This window comes from Aspergillus piperis (assembly GCF_003184755.1).
Source record: "Aspergillus piperis CBS 112811 unplaced genomic scaffold BO85scaffold_15, whole genome shotgun sequence".
Taxonomy (NCBI): domain Eukaryota; kingdom Fungi; phylum Ascomycota; class Eurotiomycetes; order Eurotiales; family Aspergillaceae; genus Aspergillus; species Aspergillus piperis.
The window spans coordinates 574,772-595,159 of record NW_020291605.1 but is presented as its reverse complement, the minus strand read 5'-3'; the positions used below and the strand labels follow the sequence as shown (position 1 = coordinate 595,159).

The following is a 20,388-nucleotide window of genomic DNA, read 5'->3' as shown; positions in this document are numbered from 1 at the left end:
ACTCCTTGGCCATCTCACTGTCCCAGTATGGCTCTTCATCTCTTTTCGTGGTCGCCTTTGCGCACCGTTGGCTCGGCCTTTGGGTCGGTGTCTGCTGCTGCTAGTGTTGCTTGTCGCTGGAATTCGACGGCTGCTGCTCCGAATCCCGCTCCTCAGCGTGGTCCCAGATCTCGGTGTAGGTGATACTACTATTCAGTCCCAATCTCTACCCGCTTTTATCACGATCTCATCCCTTTCAATTGTTCCTTTGCTAATCGTTGGCTTCGACACAGCTCCCAAAGTGTACAACCGCCGTCGTGGGCCAGTGGACCGCCGCCGATTTCTCGAGGAGCAGCGGGCTCAGAGTGAGAGCAGGGCCTTGGAGAGGTACCAGACGCGTGAATGGAAAGCCGGTGATCTCTATGCCCCTCATGATCTCAGCCCGGCAGAGATGAAGAAATGGAGGAAGCGCTACAGTCCCTCGACTGATGCCTTTGACGCACTGAACCTGAACCCTCTGGATTTGTATAAGGTATGCCGACGCATTCTGAGCCCTTGAAAAAGAAAAAAGAGCATTGGTTCTTTCTAGAGATTATTGCGGATTGCTGACATTTGATGCACCACAGAACTTCTCTGTCATGTCGGAATATATCACCTCGATGGGTCGGATAAAGCACAGAAACATGACGGGTCTGCGGCCCGTTAACCAGCGCAAGATCTCCAAGGCCATTCGGAGAGCTGTTGGACTTGGTCTCATGCCCAGTGTTCACCGACACCCGGAAGTTTTGGCGGCCGAAGCAAGGTCGCGGATGGAGGGAGGAAGTGGTTACTGAGTAGAGTTCCTCTGTATAACATGGGTGTAGGGTCACGGACTGGACTCGGGTTGCTTTCGATATGATACTTCATCTTCATTCTCAGCTTTTGAATTTCTTGGTGTTTTTCTTTTCTCTGTTCTTCTATTGCTAGCCAGACAGCCTTGACGGGATGGCCTATGTACAACTACGACTATTACCATCATTATCCTCATTTCAATCCAACCAATACTATATGACATTGCGCAATGACCGGGACCGAAGGGGAATTTCAGGCAGCAATCTAGACTGAACTGAATGAGCATTAATGCCTCTGATAAGACGATACCAGTAGTTATATAAGTACCTGCCCGGTCAACCCACGGCAGCATCCGCGGCCCATGTGTTTCGGCGGCAACCCCCACCCATACGTCAACAACCTAAACATCGCCGTGCTTCTCCCCTTCCCCTGTTTCCCTCACCCAACATCTCTAGCTTTGGTTGATTCTACTTGTGTCTTTATTTAGCGACGGACATTGCATGTAAATACAACCATGTCTATCACGAATGGTCCGTTCCTACCTACTGCCCGATTGATTATCATTCATTGCTAACAGGCCACCTAGAATCCATCTGGGCTGCCAGCCCCTCCACCACCAGGGGTCAGCCCACCCAGCTTTCTGCGGACGCCAAGGGCGAACGGATCGCATATGCGGTATGGCATTGATACTTTTCTAGAACTCATGCACATATAAAGCTTCTTCCGATGCTTACTGTCCCTTTTTTTTTTTTTTTTGTAATGTTCAGGCAAACAAATCGGTTTTCCTCCGCTCGATTGACAACCCCGCCATCGCCAGGCAGTACACCGAACATAAGACGCAGACCACTGTTGCCCGCTTCTCACCCTCGGGCTTCTATGTTGCCAGTGGTGATGCTAGTGGTATAGTGAGAGTCTGGGACTGTGTTGGAGAGGGTATCACCAAAGGTGAATACAGCATTGTGAATGGTCGGATCAATGATCTTGCCTGGGATGGCGATTCCCAGCGCATCATTGCTGTCGGTGACGGAAAGCAGCGGTACGGTCACTGCATTTCTTGGGACAGTGGTAACACTGTCGGCGAGATCTATGGTCACACGCAACAGATCAATTCCGTCTCGATCAGGCAGCAAAGGCCGTTGCGGGCCGCTGCCGCGGGTGATGACAAGAATCTAGTCTTCTACCACGGCGCACCATTCAAATTCAACACCGGAATCCGTGACAAGCATACCAACTACATCTATGGAGTCGGCTTCAGCCCGGATGGCTCGACATTGGTCAGTGTTGGCGCGGACCGCAAGATCTGGCTGTACGATGGCAAGACGGGAGAAGTCAGAGGCCAGATTGGCGAAGGAGAGCACAACGGCAGTATTTTCGGCCTTTCTTGGTCTAAAGACTCGCGGAAATTTGCCACAGCCAGCGCAGATAAGACTGTTAAGATTTGGGATGTGGAAGCGGGCAAGGTTACCCAGAGTTGGAACATGGGAGAGGAAGGGGCTGCAAATGTCAAGGACCAGCAGGTCGGAGTGGTCTGGCCTCAGGGAAGAAGCGATGGTCTGCTGATCAGTCTTTCGTTGAGCGGCGACCTTAACTACCTAGTTGAAGGCACCCCGAAGCCCAGACAGGTCGTCCAGGGACACCAGAAGAATATCACGTCCTTGACCCAGTCTCGCTCTGGCAGCGATGCTGAGACCTTGTGGACTGGAAGCTTTGACGGCCGGGTCTGCAGCTGGGATGTTCCCACGGGGGCCGCAGAAGAAATGGAAGGCGACAGCCACACAACCTACATCGCAGGTCTCGCGCCTACACAGGAAGGCAATGGTCGGATCTACAGCGTCGCCTGGGACGACACCATTCGCTCCGTGGATATTGGTGCTAAGACTTATACCGGAATCTCTTCTAAGCTGTCGGGACAGCCTAAGGGCGTTGCAGCCGCAAATGACTTGGTGTTAGTGGGAGTGTCGGAGAGCGTGGAGATCTACAAGGACGGACAGAAGACTGGCGACTTCAAGCCTGACTTCCCAGTCACTGCAGTTGCGGCCCACGGCAACGTTGCAGCTATCGGAGGTGAAAACGCGACCGTCCAGATCTTGGATATCGCGGCCTCGAGCCTTTCCCCCAAGGCTACCATCAAGGCCACGCGGAATGCGGTGTCTGCCTTGTCTTTCTCCCCCGACGGATCTCTCTTGGCTGTGGGCGACTCTCGGGGCCGCATCCTTGTTTACAAGGTCGCAGACGGTAGCCTTGTTACGGATCGTTGGACGGCGCACACTTCTCGAATTACTTCACTTGCCTGGAACGACGACAATGACCACCTGACCAGCGGATCATTGGACACCAACATCTTTGTCTGGAGTTTGTCCAAGCCCGGCGACTGGCTTCAGGTGTCTAACGCTCACAAAGAAGGCGTGAATGGTGTTGCCTGGATCGCCGGAGGATCTAAGATTGCCTCAGCTGGTGCTGATGCGGCAGTTAAGGTATGGAAAGTGGAAGGTCTCAATTAGAGAGATGGTGTCGACTTATAGAGAATATGCCAAGTGTATAGTGAACGTTTGAGGTTTTGGCTGGTCCACAATATATTTTGCTTTTTCCTGGCTTTGGCTTTCTGAGTTTGAAGTCATTGTTCGCATATTATCAGGTTGTAGAGAGCCATCTCATAGTGTAGTAGAAAGCGGGCTGGGATGACGCGGGCGTGACCCGTGCGTGAGTCTCGTCGCAATGCCCGCTCGCATTGGTCACCGGACCTCCCAAGCTCTCCACCGGCGCACAAGATCATGGTGGAACAAGGCCTTGTTCCTGTTCCTGTTCCAGTGTCGCCAGTTCCGGCAGTCTCTTCTATACGCTCGAGTGGAAACTGGGAAGGGAAAATGAGGTAAACAGATCATGTCTCTGCCGGGCGACTCATCGAGCAGCGGTGCCCGGCGCTTTCTGCGCCCGAAGAAGGTAAGCTGCATAGCTAGCTATCTCCAACCACTACCTAGCTAGCATTACTATCTAGCTAGCTAGGTTGCTTGGCCTAGACTTCTTCCCCTTGCCTCAACCTCTACGGGTTAACGGTGCATCCCCGACCCTGCCAAAAAATCGCCTGTCAGCACGGAGAAAAGAAGCAGCTTATGTCGCGTTGCTGATCCATATTGCTTTTCTCAGTTACGCTACGCAACCTTCGTCTTACCGAGAACGGGCCAGCGACTCAAGGGCCTCATTAATCTACGAAACCCATATCCTGACCCACATGGGGATAGCGACAACGATGAACGACGGCCACTTCTCCCCAGAAATGTCATCGAGTGCCCCAAGAGCCTCCCAGCACGGCTCTGGTATGGACTTCAACATACATGGCCATGGATGCATGAGTTCGTTTCGTCGGAGCTAGGAATCGGCGTTCTGAAGTGCAGTCTAGCTTACTTGCTTGGATCACTCGCAACCTTTGTCCCGGCCATTGCGTCGTTCCTGGGCCATCAAGATGGCAAACATATGGTTGCTACCGTCACGGTCTACTTTCATCCAGCGAGATCGCAGGGCGGCATGTACAAGGCTTTGATTTGTGCCTTTCTTGCCTTCCTTTATGCTGCCTTCATCTCTCTCACCAGCATGTGTGTCTCAATGTTCTTTCAGGACACTTTACATATGCTCCCCGTGGGACATGCCGTCGTGCTCATTGTATTCTGCGGCGGCGGGCTAGGCTTCATTGGTTGGACAAAACAGAGACTCGGCGATCCGCTTGTTAACGTCGCATGCTCCCTAGCTTCATTGTCGACCATAACTGTCTTAACTAAGGAGGGTGCAGTACAAAGCGGGGATCTATCGTTTGCGAAGATCTCTCAGGTTCTGAAAATGGTCGTGATGGGTGTCACCATCACAATGGCCGTGTCTTTTCTGATCTTCCCCATATCCGCACGCAAAAAGCTCCGATCCAACTTGACTACTGTCACTGGAAGCTTGGCGACAATGTTGGCTCTGATCACTGAAAGCTTCCTCAGTGGCTCCGAAGAGGAACTCCAGACTGAAGAGTTCACCAACACGGCTGCGCGCCATAAAAAAGCATATGCGCAGCTAGACAAGCTTGTAAGGGAGGCGAAGCTTGAGCATTTTGTGGCAGGCACGGAAAAAGAGTACCGATTGGAGAAGAAGTTAGTTCGTTGGGTGCAGGACATCACTCATAATATGGGTGGTTTACGCAGTGCAGCCCACCTGCAGTTCCAGTTGCTCAAACCAACGGAGCTCGCACAGCTACAGGGTCACACCCCCGAAACCGGCTCTATGCCTTTGATAAGTCCGTGGTCACTCCATGAAGATGGGCCGTTCCTGGAACGAATCGATGAGCAACCAGACGAAGAAGACAGACTTGGGGCTGCTGATATGAACAACACCAATGGTAACCCAACGAATCCTCTGCATCCGGCAGATATTTTTGCTCTCTTTATCAGCCATTTAGGGCCTTCTATGGTAAGCTATCATATCAATAGGTGAAGCGGAGATCAGTGAATGCTAATAGTCCACAGCGCTCGCTTGCGTTTACCCTAAAAGAAATATTCAGAGACATCCCGTTCACTCCCGCGCCTGAATTTAGAGTTTCCGTCAACAGTCGCTACCGGACAAGTCTAGATCGTGCGCTTGAGCTCTATAGACAGTCGCGCGAAGAAGCGCTCAAGACCATCTATAGACAACGCGAGCTCACCGGGGTACAAGAGCTAGAAGTCGAAGCTGATTTAGAAGAGGTTTCTGCAAGCTGTGGACACTTCAGTTTCTCTTTGCTGGAGTTTGGGGAGCAATTAAAAGAGCTTTTAGATATATTGGATGAACTACAACTGGAAAGTGAGGAAAGACCGACAGGGAGATCTTGGAGCTGGCTTAAGTTTTGGCGATGGGGTGGCCCTGGAACGAGGAAGAATGACATGGAGCAGTCGTTGGCTCCAACGGCTGATGACACAGGCGCAGCACCTCGGCGGCATATGACCAGCTCACCGGAGTCATCTGTTAGCCCTTCACCGGCCAAGATCGAGAGAGTTACATCTGCCGCCGAGAAGCGTCTCGGCTATCGCATATGGAGGTCGCTGGGGTTCTTCCGCCGCGACGATACCAAATTCGCGATCAAAGTCGGAGCAGGCGCTGCACTATATGCCTTGCCATCATTCCTCCAATCTACTCGGCCCTTCTATTCCCATTGGCGAGGTGAATGGGGGCTCTTGTCCTACATGTTGGTCTGTTCCATGACGATTGGTGCTTCCAATACTACGGGGTATGCACGGTTCTTTGGTACATGCCTGGGGGCACTGTGTGCCATCCTTTCATGGTACGTGAGTGCAGAAAACGTGTTCGCTCTCGCTTTCCTGGGGTTGCTCATGGCCACTTGGAACTTCTACCTCATCATTGTCCGCGGCCAAGGTCCAATGGGCCGGTTTATCATGCTCACCTACAACCTCTCAGTGCTATACGCCTACTCACTTACCCAGAAGGAAGGCAGGGACGACCAAGATGAAGGGGGCGATAGCCCAATCATTACTGAAATCGCCCTTCACCGAGTGGCGGCGGTTTTGTCAGGCTGCGTGTGGGGTATCATCATCACGCGAGTCATATGGCCGATCAGCGCCCGGGAAAGGTTGAAAGAGGGCCTGAGCCTGTTATGGCTACGGATGAGTCTGATCTGGAAGCGCGGTCCTTTGTCCACCATGGCCTTCCCCCAAGAGACTGCAGGCTTCATGAGCGCTCGGGAGAAGTTGGAGGTGGAGCGGTTCCTGTCGCATCTGGAGTCCCTCCAAGCCTCTGCGCGATCTGAGTTTGAGTTGAAAAGCGCCTTCCAGGATGCCAGCTATGGCAATATTTTGCGGCGCACCCGAAGCCTGGTGGATGCATTTGTCGCCATCAACCTGGAGTTGGTCAAGAATATGACCGCATCGGAAGGGGAACTCGCTATACTTCAGTATACGGTAAAAGAAAGGCAGCAATTATCCTCCCGCATTAGCCATCTGCTATCTGGTAAGTCTCACGAATGTAGCCATTAATTATTGGTAATTGACGATTGAGATAGTCATGGCCTCCTCGATGAAGCTGGAGTATCCATTGAGCGACGTCCTCCCCAGCGTGGAGCATGCTCGAGATCGGCTCCTCGCACGGCTCTTTCATTATCGCAAGGACATTGAAACGTCACGGCTATCAACGGACGAAGACTATGCCCTACTTTACGCTTATAGTATGTTACGGAGCCCTTATTTTTCGTTGGAATAATGAAAGGAAACATGGCTGACTCTAGACGCGATTACAGTACTGGTGACGGGGCAAATTTCGGTGGAGATTGAAGCAATCATGGGTGAGATCAGCCGGCTCTTCGGAGTCCTACATGAGGATGCAGTGAAGCTGTATTCCTAGAGAGGAGATTTAATAGAGATTGATTCTGGTGTTTGTAAATCACTCCTTTATGGTGTATTTGCCTATGGTGATAACTCATAAAGAGACTAAGGCGGTGAGAGGTATAGAGAGAGAGTCGCGGTGGTTCATCTCTCCAAGTGCGCGCGGGGGATGCCGTAGAAAAGCAGATTGCCCTTGTCAAGTAAAAGAAGTCACAAAGTAAATAAACGACGACAATAAATAATAATAAATTCAAAAGTCCAGTCTGTGGGCAAGCAAAATTACCACCGGGTGACCTCTTTTGAGTGCAAGTGGATGGACGGCGGGATTCAATCCAATCCATCTTCCCCAGACTTACCCAACGTCCACTTAACTAACCACCTCGAACTTCCTCATCCGTCTGGCCTGCCTTTGCCCTCCCTTCTCCTTCCACCTCCCCCCCTCCCCCCTCCATCGCCCATCGATCCGCTTGTCACTGTCTCTCCATCTGGCGTGTCGACCACTCCGTCTGACACGCTTTACTCCGATCGTTTTCGCCTCCTGTTTCCTGGATCTGGTATGACTCGCGCTTCATGAAGGCGTAGTTCTCCCCACCCCCGGCTTCGCGCAGCCCGTCGCGCTTCGGCGAGCCCTCGCAAACCATGCAGATCGATCCGGCTGCTCTGAGTCGGACAGACTCGGCCTCTACTACAATAGCCTCGTCCAAAAGCACTGCTCCAAATGCTCCGCCAACGCAGAAGTCTACCAAAGCCCTCATTTCCGTGCCGCGCCTGGACCTCGAGCCCATCTACACCGAGCTGAAGGCCGCCATCGGTGACAATTGGGCCGACTACAAAGAAGCTACCTCGCTCTTTCTTCTAGGTATGTCTGTGCATTGTCACGTCTATCCCACTCTCTTTTTGCGCGAGAGTCTATCTATACTGTTGTTCTCGACATTCCTGTCTCCTCTTATCTTCTTATAAGCCTCGGTCCCACTTTTACCCTGAATGCGTATGCTGACGCCGCCCTTCTCTCCCAACGAACAGGACAACTGAACCAGAGCGAATTGTCGTCGCGAGTCGATCATATAATATGCGCCGATCAAAAAACTGAGCATCTACATAACAATTTCGTATGCGCGATTATCGGCAATCTTACAAGGGATCTTCCAGATCATGGTGTCGCAAGTTGGGTGTCGGCAAACGACAAGCCGTCCGTCGTGTCAAAGCCGACATCGGGCGATGCCGCTGAACAAAGACTCAAGACGGAGGTTATGCAACTCCCTCCCCGGGATCGTCGACGAATCAAAGCTATCCCCGAGGTATGCGACCTGATCCAGAGATGCGACAGCTTCCCCCCCTGATATGTGCGCGTACAAGGCTGACGGTGGATCTATACAAAGCGTGACCCCCATGAACTCGCACCCAACGAACTGGAGGAATATCATTTGGCGAAACAGATCAAGTTGCCAAGTCAAGTACCAGCCAGTGCGGGCGGGTTGAATAAGACAAGTAGGTTCATGCCTGGCATCTCGGCTTTTTTTTTTTTTTTTTTTTTTCTCCTTTTGCTCGACCGAGTGTCGCTAACCATTCTGGTTCCTGGAAGACTGGGAACTCGAAATTCGAAAACGATATGCACAGCCTCTGGCGTCAGAGTCCGGCGAATTCCCGGACGCCGAATCTATCCACGCACGTATGGTTCCCATTTGCTACGAGGAATCAATCGTCAGCGGCGCAAGCCTTCCCTGTGCCGAGTTCATGGCGATCGCAACGGAGACTTTTGTCAAGGAAGTTCTATCCGTGGTATTCTCGCGGACGAGATCGAACGGCCCTTCAGGCACAATCAACGGCATGATGATGCGCAAGTACCGACAGCAGCTCGAAAGTGAGGAACTGGCATTCACACGAGGAGAGATCGTCAAGGATAGCGCGACCGGTCTTCTCCCAGTTGAGGCCAAGGAGGCAAGCACCCGAAAACCCTTGGGCGTGCGAGATCTCCGATTATCCCTGGAACTCGGCGGAGGTGTCCTGAGTCATATGCCTCTACTCGTGGATCAGATCATGGGTGGGTATCTCGAGGATGAGTTAGAAACAGACAAGCAAGACCGGGTCGAGGAGGTGATCGATGTCCCCGACACAAAGCCCGACAGTTACATGGACGAAATGGACGTGGATGAGGCGGAGCTCGACTGGGAAGGTGGGACAGTCACGGATCGGGAGCAATTGGGTGCCCTTCTGGATGAGTGTCTGTCAATGGCCTCGTGAGAGAAGTCATTCTCCGCTCCTCTCCAGCCCTGGCTGGCCTCTCTTTTCTACAAAATATCTTTCTGTCCTTCTGTCTTTTCCTTCCCCCTTCACTGTTACCCCGGTTTCTTGCTTATTTGATCCAAACAGGATCAAACACCGCATCATCCCGGTCTCGCAGAGGAGGTGAAACAGGCGTCTTGGGAGTCATCGGGGGAAAGCCATTATCGTCAATTTTTGCATCTGGCGCGGAGTTCGAAGAGTATCGATTTTCTCTTTTCTTCTTCTTATCTTATACCTCTTTTCTCTCTCTTTTGAAACTTCCTCTTTGTTTCCTACTGTCCGAGTTATCTCACCCTCTATCTCTCCTTTCTCCCCCCCCTCACCTCTTTCTTATTTTTTCACCCTCGAGCTGTCACAACCATACCGGACACAGTCAAGTTTCGTTTTCGGTCGTGGTCCAATGCGGACACTTTGTACCCTCGGTACGAATCCCTTGACGTGCTGGATTATTATTCGTCTGCAACCAGGAATTATATCCGCCCGTGGAAGAGAACCAGGAAAAGGACAAGGGTACCATACCTATCTTAACCTCCCAAGCAACATGCGCTGGACATATCTGCAGATGTGCATGGCCCCACCGTCATCTCGACTAGAGGAAGACGTTACTTATAGCCCGAACTCGGGCATCTGTCGGGATGAACAGTTTGTTCGCCCGCTCTTTACTATCTATATACCTGGGGGGAAATGAAGGATTTACATGCTTGTTGGCGCAAACTGGTGGTGAATAACGATAAGGAAGAAGAATCGTGTTGTGTGTTTCTTGTTTACTGTACATTATCCTGTCTTCCATTCTTGGCTTGCATATGCTTGCTGGAAACCGTTTTACCGGCTGATCATGATAGAGAGAAAGAGAGACCTCATGAGACTGACTTCTATAAGAGAATTGTCTCAGCAACCCCGCCACGCGCAGGACCAATTGGTTGTATGGTTGGTTTGATCTGCAACTGCACCACTCTTAATGCAAGGCTAAGGCCGATATTGACCTGTATGCAATTTCCAGAGGTTCCTCCTTATAGTTATAATTGTTTTGTAAAGATATAGCCAAACCAACCAAGCGGAGAGCGGTTGGCTGGTGAACCACTGTTTCACTTCGCCTGAACGCCAACGTATCTTCCAAGGCAATGAACTGGATATCGTAAGGAAAGATGAACACGCGAGGTCGAGAAGGCAAAGCCTCGTCATGACATCAATTAGGTCAGACGGTCTGCGACCATCTTCAAGATTTCTTCTGTCGACTTGAGCGCGTTGGCGGGGTCTTTGGCTACGGATTGCCAGACTTCTCCGTGCTTGGGCTCGGTCGAAATACACTTGGATATTACATCGGCGCGTTTTTCCTGGGGATGATCGTTAATCACGTACACACTGAAGGGACTATACTTTTCAATCATAAATGCAAGACATACCTCTGTGCCATGCTGCAACAAGAACTTGTAGTACCAAGCCCATGCGTCGCCCATATCACTGTCCGAGACAATGGCTTTCTCGAACCAGGTGAGTGCTTTTTCCAGTCGGCGCTCACCCCAAAAGATCCGCGCGACGGTAATAAAGAGAATTGGATCGTTGTCGGCCTTCTTGATCGCTTCCAGACTCCGAGCTTTCCGTTGCGCGCGCGGCTCCAGGTACCAAATGCTTTCACTCCATAGTAACCCAGAGGTAGGGACTTCTTGCAATGCCTTGGCCATTAGAACCTTGGCCTGGGCAATGTTGTTTGCTCGGCGCTCAACGCGCACACTTTCGGTCCAAAGCTCTGGACTCTTGGGGACCGCAAGGCGAGCACGGTCAAGTACTGAACGAGCCTTGACGACCGCACCGGCCTTTTCTTCCAGTCTTGAGGCCAAGAGCCAGAGTGGAATGGACTTGTTGCAGGCTCTGGTTCCGGTTCCGTAAGCTTCCCGAGCCTGTGGGTATTTGTTTTGGGCTTCGTAGATCTGCCCCTTCATCATCCAAAGTTTGTCCGCCTTGGGATAGATTTGGAGACCTTGGTTCACCAGATCGAGCGCTTCATCGATGTTGCCGAGCTGTCGCTCGAACGCGACGCTCTTTATCCAAACGCGGTCCGTACCCGCTTCGCGTCGAGCAGTTGCAAGAAGTTCTCTGGCTTCGGATGTTTGGTTGGCATCGGCCTCCAGCTTGACAGCAGCCAACCAGATATCCTCGTTGTTGGGATTTTGGTTGAAGGCACGGCCGAGCACTCTCCGGGCATCGTCGATCTCGCCAGACTGCCATTTTTCTTTGGCCAGCTGCAGCCATAGTTCCTCACTCTGTGGGCATGCCTCAACGGCCTTTTCAAGGACTTGCCACAGCGCTTCTTTACTACCATGGTTGCGCTCCAGTTCAGCTGCCGCAATCCAGATTGAACGACGGTTGACGAAAACACGTAGCGCGTAGGCGTAGATAGCCCTGGCTGTCTCGTACTTCCCCCTGGCAATACTGGCCTTTGCATCATCCATCCAGATGTCTTTGCGATCGTCATCCTCATCCAGGCCCCATCCGAGTGTTTCGCGAATGATGGCGCCACAGGTGAGGATAGCACCCTCTTCTTCGCACTTCTCTGCCTCCGCTATCCACTCTTCCCGTTTGAGCATGGCGTTTTCTCTCGCGAGGGATTGGACAGCTCTCTTCATCACGTTTACCTTCTCGAAGGTACCCATCTGTTCCTGCAGGCGGGCAGCAGCGACCCAGACTTCGTGGCTGGTGGGAACCGCTTTACGGGCGGCATTGAGAACCTTCTGGGCATTCTCCGGTGTCTCCAGACGAGCCAGGGCTAGCCAGAGCTCGACAGAAAGTGGGATCATCTCGACTGCCTTCGCCAGAAGCAGACGTGCATCGGCAGGGTCATCCTCAAGGTTGACGGCTTCTTTCCATATCGTCACAGACTGAGGTATGTGAAGAATCGCCTGTCTAAGAACGTTCTTCTTCGCGCGAGGCTCAGTCTCCAATCGCATGGCTTCGATCCAGAGTCTTGTAGAACGGTCATTGTTCTTAATGGCGTTAGCTGCAATCACCTTGGCATTGTGGCCCTCGTTAAGGCGAATGTTTTCAAGCCAGGCATCTTCGCTTTTCGGGCACAATTCGCAACCCTTGGCGATTACATTCCTGGCGGTCACAATTTTACCGGCTAATTCTTCTAGACGCGCCAGCGCGATCCACCCCGGCGCATGCTTAGGATTCGTTTTCGTTACAGATTCCAACAGAACGCGGACCCGCTTAATGTCTCCGATTTCTACTTCTCCAGCTTTCAGCTCAGATTGCGTGAGACTTGTAAGGTAGCCCTTCGGGTCGATGTTGGTAGCGCTTCCAGAGGCAGAATCCCCAGATGATCCCATGGCGGCTTGGTCGAGCCTGACCTTCAGGACCTTATCACGCGCAGCACTGATGTCTGCGAAATTGGTGATTGTCCCATCAGCTGCCTCCGCTCCATTGGCTGCCGTCTGGGTCCCATCCTCCGCAATTGTTGTCTCAAACTGGGTCGAATCTCTTGCGCTCGCGATCACACTGTCCGGTACTGCGTAGAATCTCTGCCGAAGGTTCTGCTTTGCGCGTCGGTTTTTTCCGGTGAGATCTCCCACCTCCGGGAGGTTAGCCCACTCGTCCTCGGAGACCGAGGCTAAGGATCGTTTCAGATCTGCAAATTGCTGCTGGATCTTGGGGTTTTTGCGTTCGTAGTCTTCTCGTTCTTGCTGTTCGCGAGCTTCCCTGTGAATGGTGGAGGAATTACGTCGGTAATCTGTCCAAACAAACCGCATATGGAGAAGCGGATGAACAAATCGCTTCATAAAAATAGCAGAAGGGGAGGCAAAAGGGCGGAAAACTAACCTTCTCATCTTCCGGCGCTTGTCCATCTTTTCATCCACCTCTCTGTAGATGCGGTCCGCCTCGTCATCCTCTTGGTCGAATTGACCGTACGCGAATAGCCCGACTTCATTGTCCGGATCCTGAAACCGCTCGTCATCTTCCTCTTCGTCCGGCTTTTCATCTTTACCGCCCTTCTCTCGCCCTGCGCCATAAGCCGTGGGAGGAGCAGCTCCAAGCAGCTGGGCCCGTTTTGCCAGCGCCGCCTGGATCTGTTCTGGCGTGGGGCCTTCTCGCGCGGGTCCGAGATCTGAACGGGTGGTGAAGCCAGTGGCACCGCGACCAAGACCGGCGACGTAGTTCTCGGGAGCGGTTTGGCTCAAAAAGTCCTTACGCCCAGACGCCATGGCGAACGAGGTATACAGACCAAGGAACCGGGAGTGTGACTGAGGAAGAGCTGGGAAAGCTGTTCGCAAGAGCAATGCGGATGGCAAGAGCCCTCCGACGATGAGCGAAACGCCGGGCAGCCGCAGAAACGTAGTTCCGAGCCGCTAATCTTATCAGAAACCCTCCGCACTTTTTTTTGTTCGAGCCCAAAGACAGAGACAGAGAAGTGATAACCCGTTTAGGCTATACCTCTCCAAAAAGGTTGTCTCGTGAGGATTTGGACTGCTCATTTGGAGGCCTCGCGACTCAATCTGTCAGGATGCCTAAGGTCAAACAGCAGAAGCGCAATAGCGCTTCGAAGGCCAGTCCCTATGCCGATGCGGCGGCGAAGACGAAGGCCGCCAACACCGTCTTCAAAATGAATACCGATCTCGGTCAGCACATTCTGAAAAACCCTGGCGTGGCTCAACGAATTGTCGACAAAGCCGAGTTGAAACAGAGCGATGTAAGTTGCCCACATAGTTGTCCCATGTACTCTACGGATTTGTCTAACCTGGGTGGGGCTTTCTTGTATAGGTTGTTCTCGAAATTGGTCCTGGTACCGGTAACTTGACCGTGAAGATCCTCGAACAGGCAAAGAAAGTTATCGCCGTGGAGCTCGACCCTCGAATGGCTGCTGAAGTCACCAAGCGTGTTCAAGGCACACCTGCCCAGAAACGCTTAGACGTTATCCTTGGAGACGTGATCAAAACAGACCTTCCATATTTCGATGTTTGCATCAGCAACACGCCGTATCAGGTACGTTATATACTCTATCTATCTCTTCAAAGTGGAAGAAAGGCTAATTAGTTACCCGCTAGATCTCTTCTCCCCTCACATTCAAACTTCTCGCGACGTCTCCGGCGCCCCGCATTTGCGTTCTCATGTTTCAACGAGAGTTTGCTCTAAGATTGTTCGCTAAGCCAGGCGATAAGCTCTACAGTCGACTCTCCGTCAATGCTCAAATGTGGGCTAAGATCGACCACATTATGAAGGTGGGCAAGAACAATTTCAAGCCCCCTCCGCTGGTCGAGTCGAGCGTTGTCCGTCTGGTACCTAAAAACCCCAGGCCCCAAATCAACTATGATGAGTGGGACGGGCTTCTGAGAATCCTATTCGTCCGGAAGAACAAGACAATCCGGTCAAGTTTCCTTGGCAAGTCCACAGTCATGGATATGTTGGAAGCCAACTATCGGACATGGTGTGCGCAGAACGATATTCCAGTTGAGGATGGGCCGGCGGAAGGCGCTGAGTCTGATGCGATGGACATTGGCAACGCGCAAGACGAGGAAGATGATGAGGGTGAAGACGAGCCTGACGAGGGCATGGACGTGGACGATGAAGACGATGTACCCGACTTCTTCAAGGAACAGACGAACGCGCGTATTCAAGAGGCTCTTAAGAATCGGCCTAGTCGTAAGAAGAAGGGAAAGGTAGCAGAGCTCGTCCGGGAGAAGGTACGGCAGGTGTTGGAAGATGAAACACGCCTTGCCGACAAGCGTGCAAGGATGTGCGATGAAAACGACTTCCTGAAGTTATTGTGGGCCTTCAACCAGAAGGGCTTCCATTTCAGCTGAGGCTAGTAAGCCTGGGAATCGGGGATTACGTCTCCTTTTCGGAACGCCATATACTAATGAAACAGGTGATATTATTAATGACTCATGACTGTCGTCACTGCAGGTCATCCTCTGGAGTTCGTTCTCCAGCCGGACGAAGATGAGCCCTAGAGTCCTGGAAGAGACTTTGCCAGATGAATGCTTCGCTCAGCAAGAGTTCCACATCTTTATCCGTCCAATCCTTTGTGGGAAGTGCTTGCAGAAACATCATTATCTCCTATTGTCGTTTAGCATTGACTGTACGGTATCCAGAACCTTTAAAATTATACCCACCTGGAAATCCATCTTCACCAGCTGGTCTGACCATTTCACAAGGAAGGCTGCACAAACGTATAGGTGAAACCTCGAGAAACCCTGCTCCTCTGCCTAATGATATGGTCAGCATACCTGATCTACATCTGGCGCAATAGGGATAACCTTGGTTTGCCTCACCATATACGTGTCCCACATCCGTATAGTATTTTGTACACTCATCTCACGCATGAGAAGACAGTTCATCCACCGGAAACTGAACTGCATGAACTCTACACCCTCCTGCTCCAAGTGCTTGGCCAGTGTAGAATCAATGCGCATCGTCAAATCACGCAGTGCCCTAACTTGTCGGTGAATACCCGGTTGAGCATAGATATAATTGTCCTGAATGCCATCAAGTAACTTGGTAAGACACCAGAACGTATCTGCCTCCACGGCATCCAGCACACTCCTGGGCAACTGGCCAGGATCCATGCCCCTCTCAACATTTAGATCAGTTACATACGTGCCCAAGAAGACCTGCCAGAACGGTGTGACGAGGTCATTGATACCTTGCACGTATCCGCTCGCCGGGTGTCGAATAGCCCAAACATAGAGGATTTTTTCCAACGATCGTTGAGTAGCTTCGTAGCTGTAAAGTTGAATATGAGGGCTAGTCCGAGGAACATCAATGCTGATTTGATGCCATATTGCCTCATCCAGGCCCCTGCCACGCCCAGCGCTCGACGAAGGCGGATTTCCAGAACCAGCCGCACTCCCGCGTTCGAAGGCTTGTCGAACCCCGTCCAAATATTCCTTACGCTTTCTTTCGAGGGTAGAAATGCGCCTTTCACTATTCGTGGGGAGGTATCCAAGGAGCAGTTGCCAGGTCATCGCGCGAACTTCATCGGGGACCCCTGACCAGGCCAGATTCCTCAGGTCTGACAAGGGAACGGTGCTTGTCTGGAGAAGACGTTTGAACTTGTTTATTCTCGAAATGCGGCTGTTGTACATATCCAGCTCTTTGGGCGATGCATTTTTGGGAGGAGGCGCGTGGTTTATGAGGTTCAAGGCGTTGGCGGGGTCTGGAAAAACAGAGGTTAGTACGTCCCAGCGATATAACGAGGACAGATTCATACCTTTCAGGATTTCTTTATACTGAGGTCGCAGTATCTTACCCTCCCCAGTTCCAGCAGTAGGATACATAGGGACGCCGCGCTCTTCAGCGATGTCCGAACTATTGGCCCGTTGCCGATTGGTTCCCAAACCAACCCCTAGTGATGAGGCGGTACTAGCAAGCCCCCCACCTGGGTCAGCAGGCTTAAGCTGAGAAGTGCCAGCTCGCTGCGACTGTTTCTTCCGCATGCTGGTAATACTAGGGAGACCAAACTCGTCCTCATCGTCATCGTAGACAATGTCTTCCTCCCCCTCTTCATCTTCGTAATCTTCTCCCAATCGGTCGGGGCCCCAGGAATCGATCCCGCCATTCATTATGTCAGAGTAGGAAGTAGTATGAGGGGACGTAGACCACCCGCCCGACCGTAGGGGTGAAAGCGACATGTGTTGGATATTGGCAGAGGATGACCGAGGCGGTGTCCGCGGGCGCGCATGCTGCTGCGAGATCCCTCTATTGGGGGAGGCGCACAGGTCAATGAAATGAAAGAGCCAAGCGCGAAGAGAGGAGAAAACCAAATGTCATGCAATGTACTAACTTTAGTATGTCAGCGTGCGAGTATGAGGCACCAACAACCGTGTTCTGCTCATGTTGCGTCGAGGCCGCTTGATTATGAAATACCGATCTTCCCTTCCAGAACGGCGAATTCACCCGCCTTTCAGGGGAGGATTAGCGCGAGAAACTCAAAAATAGATGCTATGAGATGCCTTCAATAGCCCACAGGGAGAAATTGAGCGATGGGGAGTGAAACATACTCAGCACGGTCTGTTCATTGGAAGTGGGGGAGCTATATCAGCCACTGGATCTGGAACCCAAAAGACGGGGGGGTGTGAGAGGTACGAACCAACCTGGACCATCTCCTACAGAGAATTAAAAGCGATTGGGTTAGCTAGATATTGCATAAAAACTGAGAAAAATCGGGCTTATGGAGCTGAGATCAATACTCACCTGTTGGCCCTTCCTCGCAGCCATTGCGTTGCTAAGGAGTGCGGAGGCAACGATAGCATCAATTGAGCAGGTCTTGGGGATCGAATAACATGGAGAGAAGCACGGAAGCCGAGTGCGGGGAGGGTTGCGGCACGTGGATTCGGTGCTGCGTCCAAAGCTGGCAGGGGTTTCCCAACAACAACAACACCCCGAAGAACAACGTTGATCTGAATTGATCTACTTTTTTGGCTTACAGAGACCTCTCTGCGCGGGGGAAATCAGGGTAATTGTAATTGGTGTTGGTGGTCTGTCATGCCATAATACTTACTTAGTAGTCCTTCTGATGATGTTTTGCTGGTCGGGGGATAACACTCGATAAGGTCTTGCGTAAAGGTCTATTGACTACTGATACTAGCCCTTACGGACAATACCCACCTGGTAGCTTTCGTCAGGTACTGTGAGGAAGCAGTACCTCCCAGAATGGAGGGATCTTGGTAGAGTATATTGTCCGATATTAAGAAAGCAGATCTATATACTAGAGTCATGTATAGTCATTAATAATGAGTAGTTTTTAATTTTAAAAATTTCAACATGCATCAATTTACTCTTGCAGGTTGAATTATCATAATTTCATACCTACTACATTAGTACTTTTTAAGGTTCCTTACCGATGGCCAGATCCATTACAGTACAATACATATTATTACCGACGGGAATCTCTTACAGTACCAGCACAGCGTACTTGCCCAGTCAGCCAGTCCGTCACTCTTGACTCTCTCTTTCTCCTCGTCGCTCTCGCCTCAACCTCCGCCGTGTAGCTGCTTCTCCTCTCCTCTCCTCCACCTCTTTCTTCCTCCCTCCCTCTCTGCTCCTTGTCTCTACGACTAACCCACTTCACCCTTGCTCTTGTCGCTCTTCTTTTCCTTCTCTTTACTTAACTAGTTGTTTTTCTTACCATCTCCACCAAGGCTATATTTTGGCGATAATAGTTCGTCGCCATCGGTTCGTTGATACCTCTCTAGGTCGGATTTGACTGGCTCGGTTGCCTCCATCTCAGAGTTGGTCACCTTGATCACCTCTCTTTCCTCCTTCGTGCGACCTAATTCTTACCTGAATTTCTCTGTTACAAGATCACCATGGCTGAACCCGAGGACGTTGAGGAAGATCTTTTCGCGGATCTGTAGGGTGCTCCATTCTACCGGGATTGTCTAGGCAGTTTCTAAACTCTATGTTTTCTTTCTAGCTATGAAGCCGACGACAATACAAGCCATACCATACCCAGTACGGAAACTTCAAAATCTGTTGATCCTGTGCCCTCGGCTGCACCTATCAATCCCTCCCAAATCCCTATTCAGTCTGTTGAAACTGGCCCGATCGAATTTGAGACGGACACTTCATACCACCACCCGTATCAAGGAGTCCACCAGAACGGCACAGATCATGTAGGTACTGGACGTGCACATCATGCCATGTCTGGTGGTGGTGAGTCCGAGCCTCGAGGCACTGGTATTAAAGAAGACGGGTAAGTGCTACCTCTGTTAGAGACTTCGTGCTTTTTTTTTTCCTTGCTTGTACCTTGATTGCAATTGGACACGCGAGTGTTCATGCGCGATATAAATCGACCCCGTTTCACACCTATGCTGGGTTATTTTCTATCCTCTGGGGGCGGATGGCTCATGGTAGGTTGGGGATGCCGGTGATATTCGCACACGTACCGCCTTTCCTGCTGTGCACCGTGAACGTAACTAGTGAGTTGGGCGCTGGAAGCTGCGCGTCAAAAATCTTCAGCGGCTGGGCCAATGGTTCCTGGGGTGGGCTCTACTAAGATATACGGGCTTGGCGTCATGGGCAGAAGGATGAGGTTCTTAATCTAAGTCGAGGTCTTATCCGGTTGGGTCATCGTTGTTGCTAGATGGACGAATTCTCGGATAGCCTTGGACATGCAGCTTTCAGGCTCTTTCTTGGGTATGGATATCAAAATCACTCGGGCGAAGGCAAATCCACCTCGGCCGTGCTCGACTTGTTTATATCTCAGCAATCCACCGTCGGTATGACTTCCGCGGTGAGATTTACTTCGGTTTCCTGACACTGCGATCCCTTGTCGCGAGCGACTATAGTACAGCCGATACTATATAGCTTCTTGTCGATATAGCTTGATAGTGCACAGCAAGGAATAACAGCCTTGGCTGTCTGGTTGGGCAATGTCGATCAGATTACCTAGCTTCGGACATGATTAGACAGACAGGCAGAGGATCCTTGGTCCAGGGAAACAAGAACAAAAAGAAAAGAAAGTTGACTTAATCCGCCTGCCATGCTCCAACCCGTGGTGCTTGTGTCACTCACGCGCACTTCTTCTGTCGTGGGATACATCTCGCCTGGCCTTTTATTATCCACTGGGTCGCCCCGTAAACCAGTGGTCGAATGACTAGAGATATCTCTGTCCTCATTAGCCAGCCGCCCTCTGGCCACCCCGGTCGGTGTATACAAAACTCGGAAGTCGGCCCGTTTCAAGGAAACCTGAAGCACATGCACGGGCTGTCACTACAATCAGTCCGATGATTGACTTTGCTCAAGAACAACCTATGCCCTTCGCGCAACAGACTCTACTCGATCAGCGCAGGGAGTTAGATACCCCCATATTAGGGAGACCGGAACTTCAGGATCAGCTTAATAGCATTCACAATTAGCCTCCCCAAACAAGTGCCTGTTTCTTTCAAAAAGCATGGGCCATCAGCCCCCCGCCTCCCAGCAGCAAAGTCTCAGCTCCTGTCCAGCTGTCTACTAC

General features: G+C 51.5%; 6 protein-coding genes across 6 annotated transcripts; 4 read left to right on the top strand and 2 right to left on the bottom strand.

Moving 5' to 3' along the window:
* Positions 1–27: 27 nt before the first annotated feature.
* Positions 28–7,173, top strand: BO85DRAFT_376822 (actin cortical patch component; the record flags this gene model as incomplete). Its single annotated transcript, XM_025656237.1, has 9 exons — positions 28–175; positions 273–511; positions 606–804; positions 1,397–1,485; positions 1,578–3,284; positions 3,955–5,253; positions 5,310–6,783; positions 6,836–6,997; positions 7,070–7,173. 9 exons carry the CDS (start codon positions 28–30, stop codon positions 7,171–7,173), a joined length of 5,421 nt encoding a protein of 1,806 aa, XP_025513528.1.
* A 620-nt stretch (positions 7,174–7,793) lies between these two features.
* On the top strand, positions 7,794–9,395 carry BO85DRAFT_376883 (TADA1 family protein; the record flags this gene model as incomplete). The annotated part of the gene is made up of 4 exons (XM_025656242.1): positions 7,794–8,013; positions 8,061–8,452; positions 8,534–8,642; positions 8,737–9,395. The coding sequence occupies 4 exons, from the start codon at positions 7,794–7,796 to the stop codon at positions 9,393–9,395; spliced, it is 1,380 nt and encodes a 459-aa protein (XP_025513527.1).
* A 1,232-nt stretch (positions 9,396–10,627) lies between these two features.
* Positions 10,628–13,636, bottom strand: BO85DRAFT_490147 (U4/U6-U5 snRNP complex subunit PRP6; the record flags this gene model as incomplete). Its single annotated transcript, XM_025663645.1, has 2 exons — positions 10,628–10,771; positions 10,841–13,636. 2 exons carry the CDS (start codon positions 13,634–13,636, stop codon positions 10,628–10,630), a joined length of 2,940 nt encoding a protein of 979 aa, XP_025513526.1.
* Positions 13,637–13,836: 200 nt separating this feature from the next.
* On the top strand, positions 13,837–15,625 carry BO85DRAFT_479576 (dimethyladenosine transferase). The gene is made up of 3 exons (XM_025662957.1): positions 13,837–14,121; positions 14,193–14,414; positions 14,477–15,625. The coding sequence occupies exons 1-3, from the start codon at positions 13,936–13,938 to the stop codon at positions 15,230–15,232; spliced, it is 1,164 nt and encodes a 387-aa protein (XP_025513525.1). The 5' UTR covers positions 13,837–13,935; the 3' UTR covers positions 15,233–15,625.
* On the bottom strand, positions 15,280–17,765 carry BO85DRAFT_77049 (GTPase-activating protein GYP1). The gene is made up of 7 exons (XM_025665651.1): positions 17,521–17,765; positions 17,432–17,441; positions 17,215–17,331; positions 16,642–17,129; positions 15,704–16,587; positions 15,545–15,637; positions 15,280–15,488 (listed from the first exon to the last, which is right to left on the bottom strand). Exons 1-7 carry the CDS (start codon positions 17,531–17,533, stop codon positions 15,327–15,329), a joined length of 1,767 nt encoding a protein of 588 aa, XP_025513524.1. The 5' UTR covers positions 17,534–17,765; the 3' UTR covers positions 15,280–15,326.
* Positions 17,766–18,739: 974 nt separating this feature from the next.
* On the top strand, positions 18,740–19,129 carry BO85DRAFT_440424 (uncharacterized protein; the record flags this gene model as incomplete). Its single annotated transcript, XM_025658766.1, has 2 exons — positions 18,740–18,783; positions 18,847–19,129. The coding sequence occupies 2 exons, from the start codon at positions 18,740–18,742 to the stop codon at positions 19,127–19,129; spliced, it is 327 nt and encodes a 108-aa protein (XP_025513523.1).
* Positions 19,130–20,388: the final 1,259 nt, after the last annotated feature.

What these genes read in the sequence shown, in the direction of transcription:
- BO85DRAFT_479576 (XM_025662957.1), top strand. Translation starts at nt 13,936, where the DNA reads ATGCCTAAGGTCAAACAGCAGAAGCGCAATAGCGCTTCGAAGGCCAGT. An exon ending in CCGAGTTGAAACAGAGCGAT is followed by an intron (nt 14,122 to 14,192) that starts GTAAGTTGCCCA and finishes TTTCTTGTATAG; the next exon opens with GTTGTTCTCGAAATTGGTCC. An exon ending in TCAGCAACACGCCGTATCAG is followed by an intron (nt 14,415 to 14,476) that starts GTACGTTATATA and finishes GTTACCCGCTAG; the next exon opens with ATCTCTTCTCCCCTCACATT.
- BO85DRAFT_77049 (XM_025665651.1), bottom strand. An exon ending in GTATAAAGAAATCCTGAAAG is followed by an intron (nt 16,588 to 16,641) that starts GTATGAATCTGT and finishes CTGTTTTTCCAG; the next exon opens with ACCCCGCCAACGCCTTGAAC. An exon ending in TGGTGAAGATGGATTTCCAG is followed by an intron (nt 15,489 to 15,544) that starts GTGGGTATAATT and finishes AAACGACAATAG; the next exon opens with GAGATAATGATGTTTCTGCA.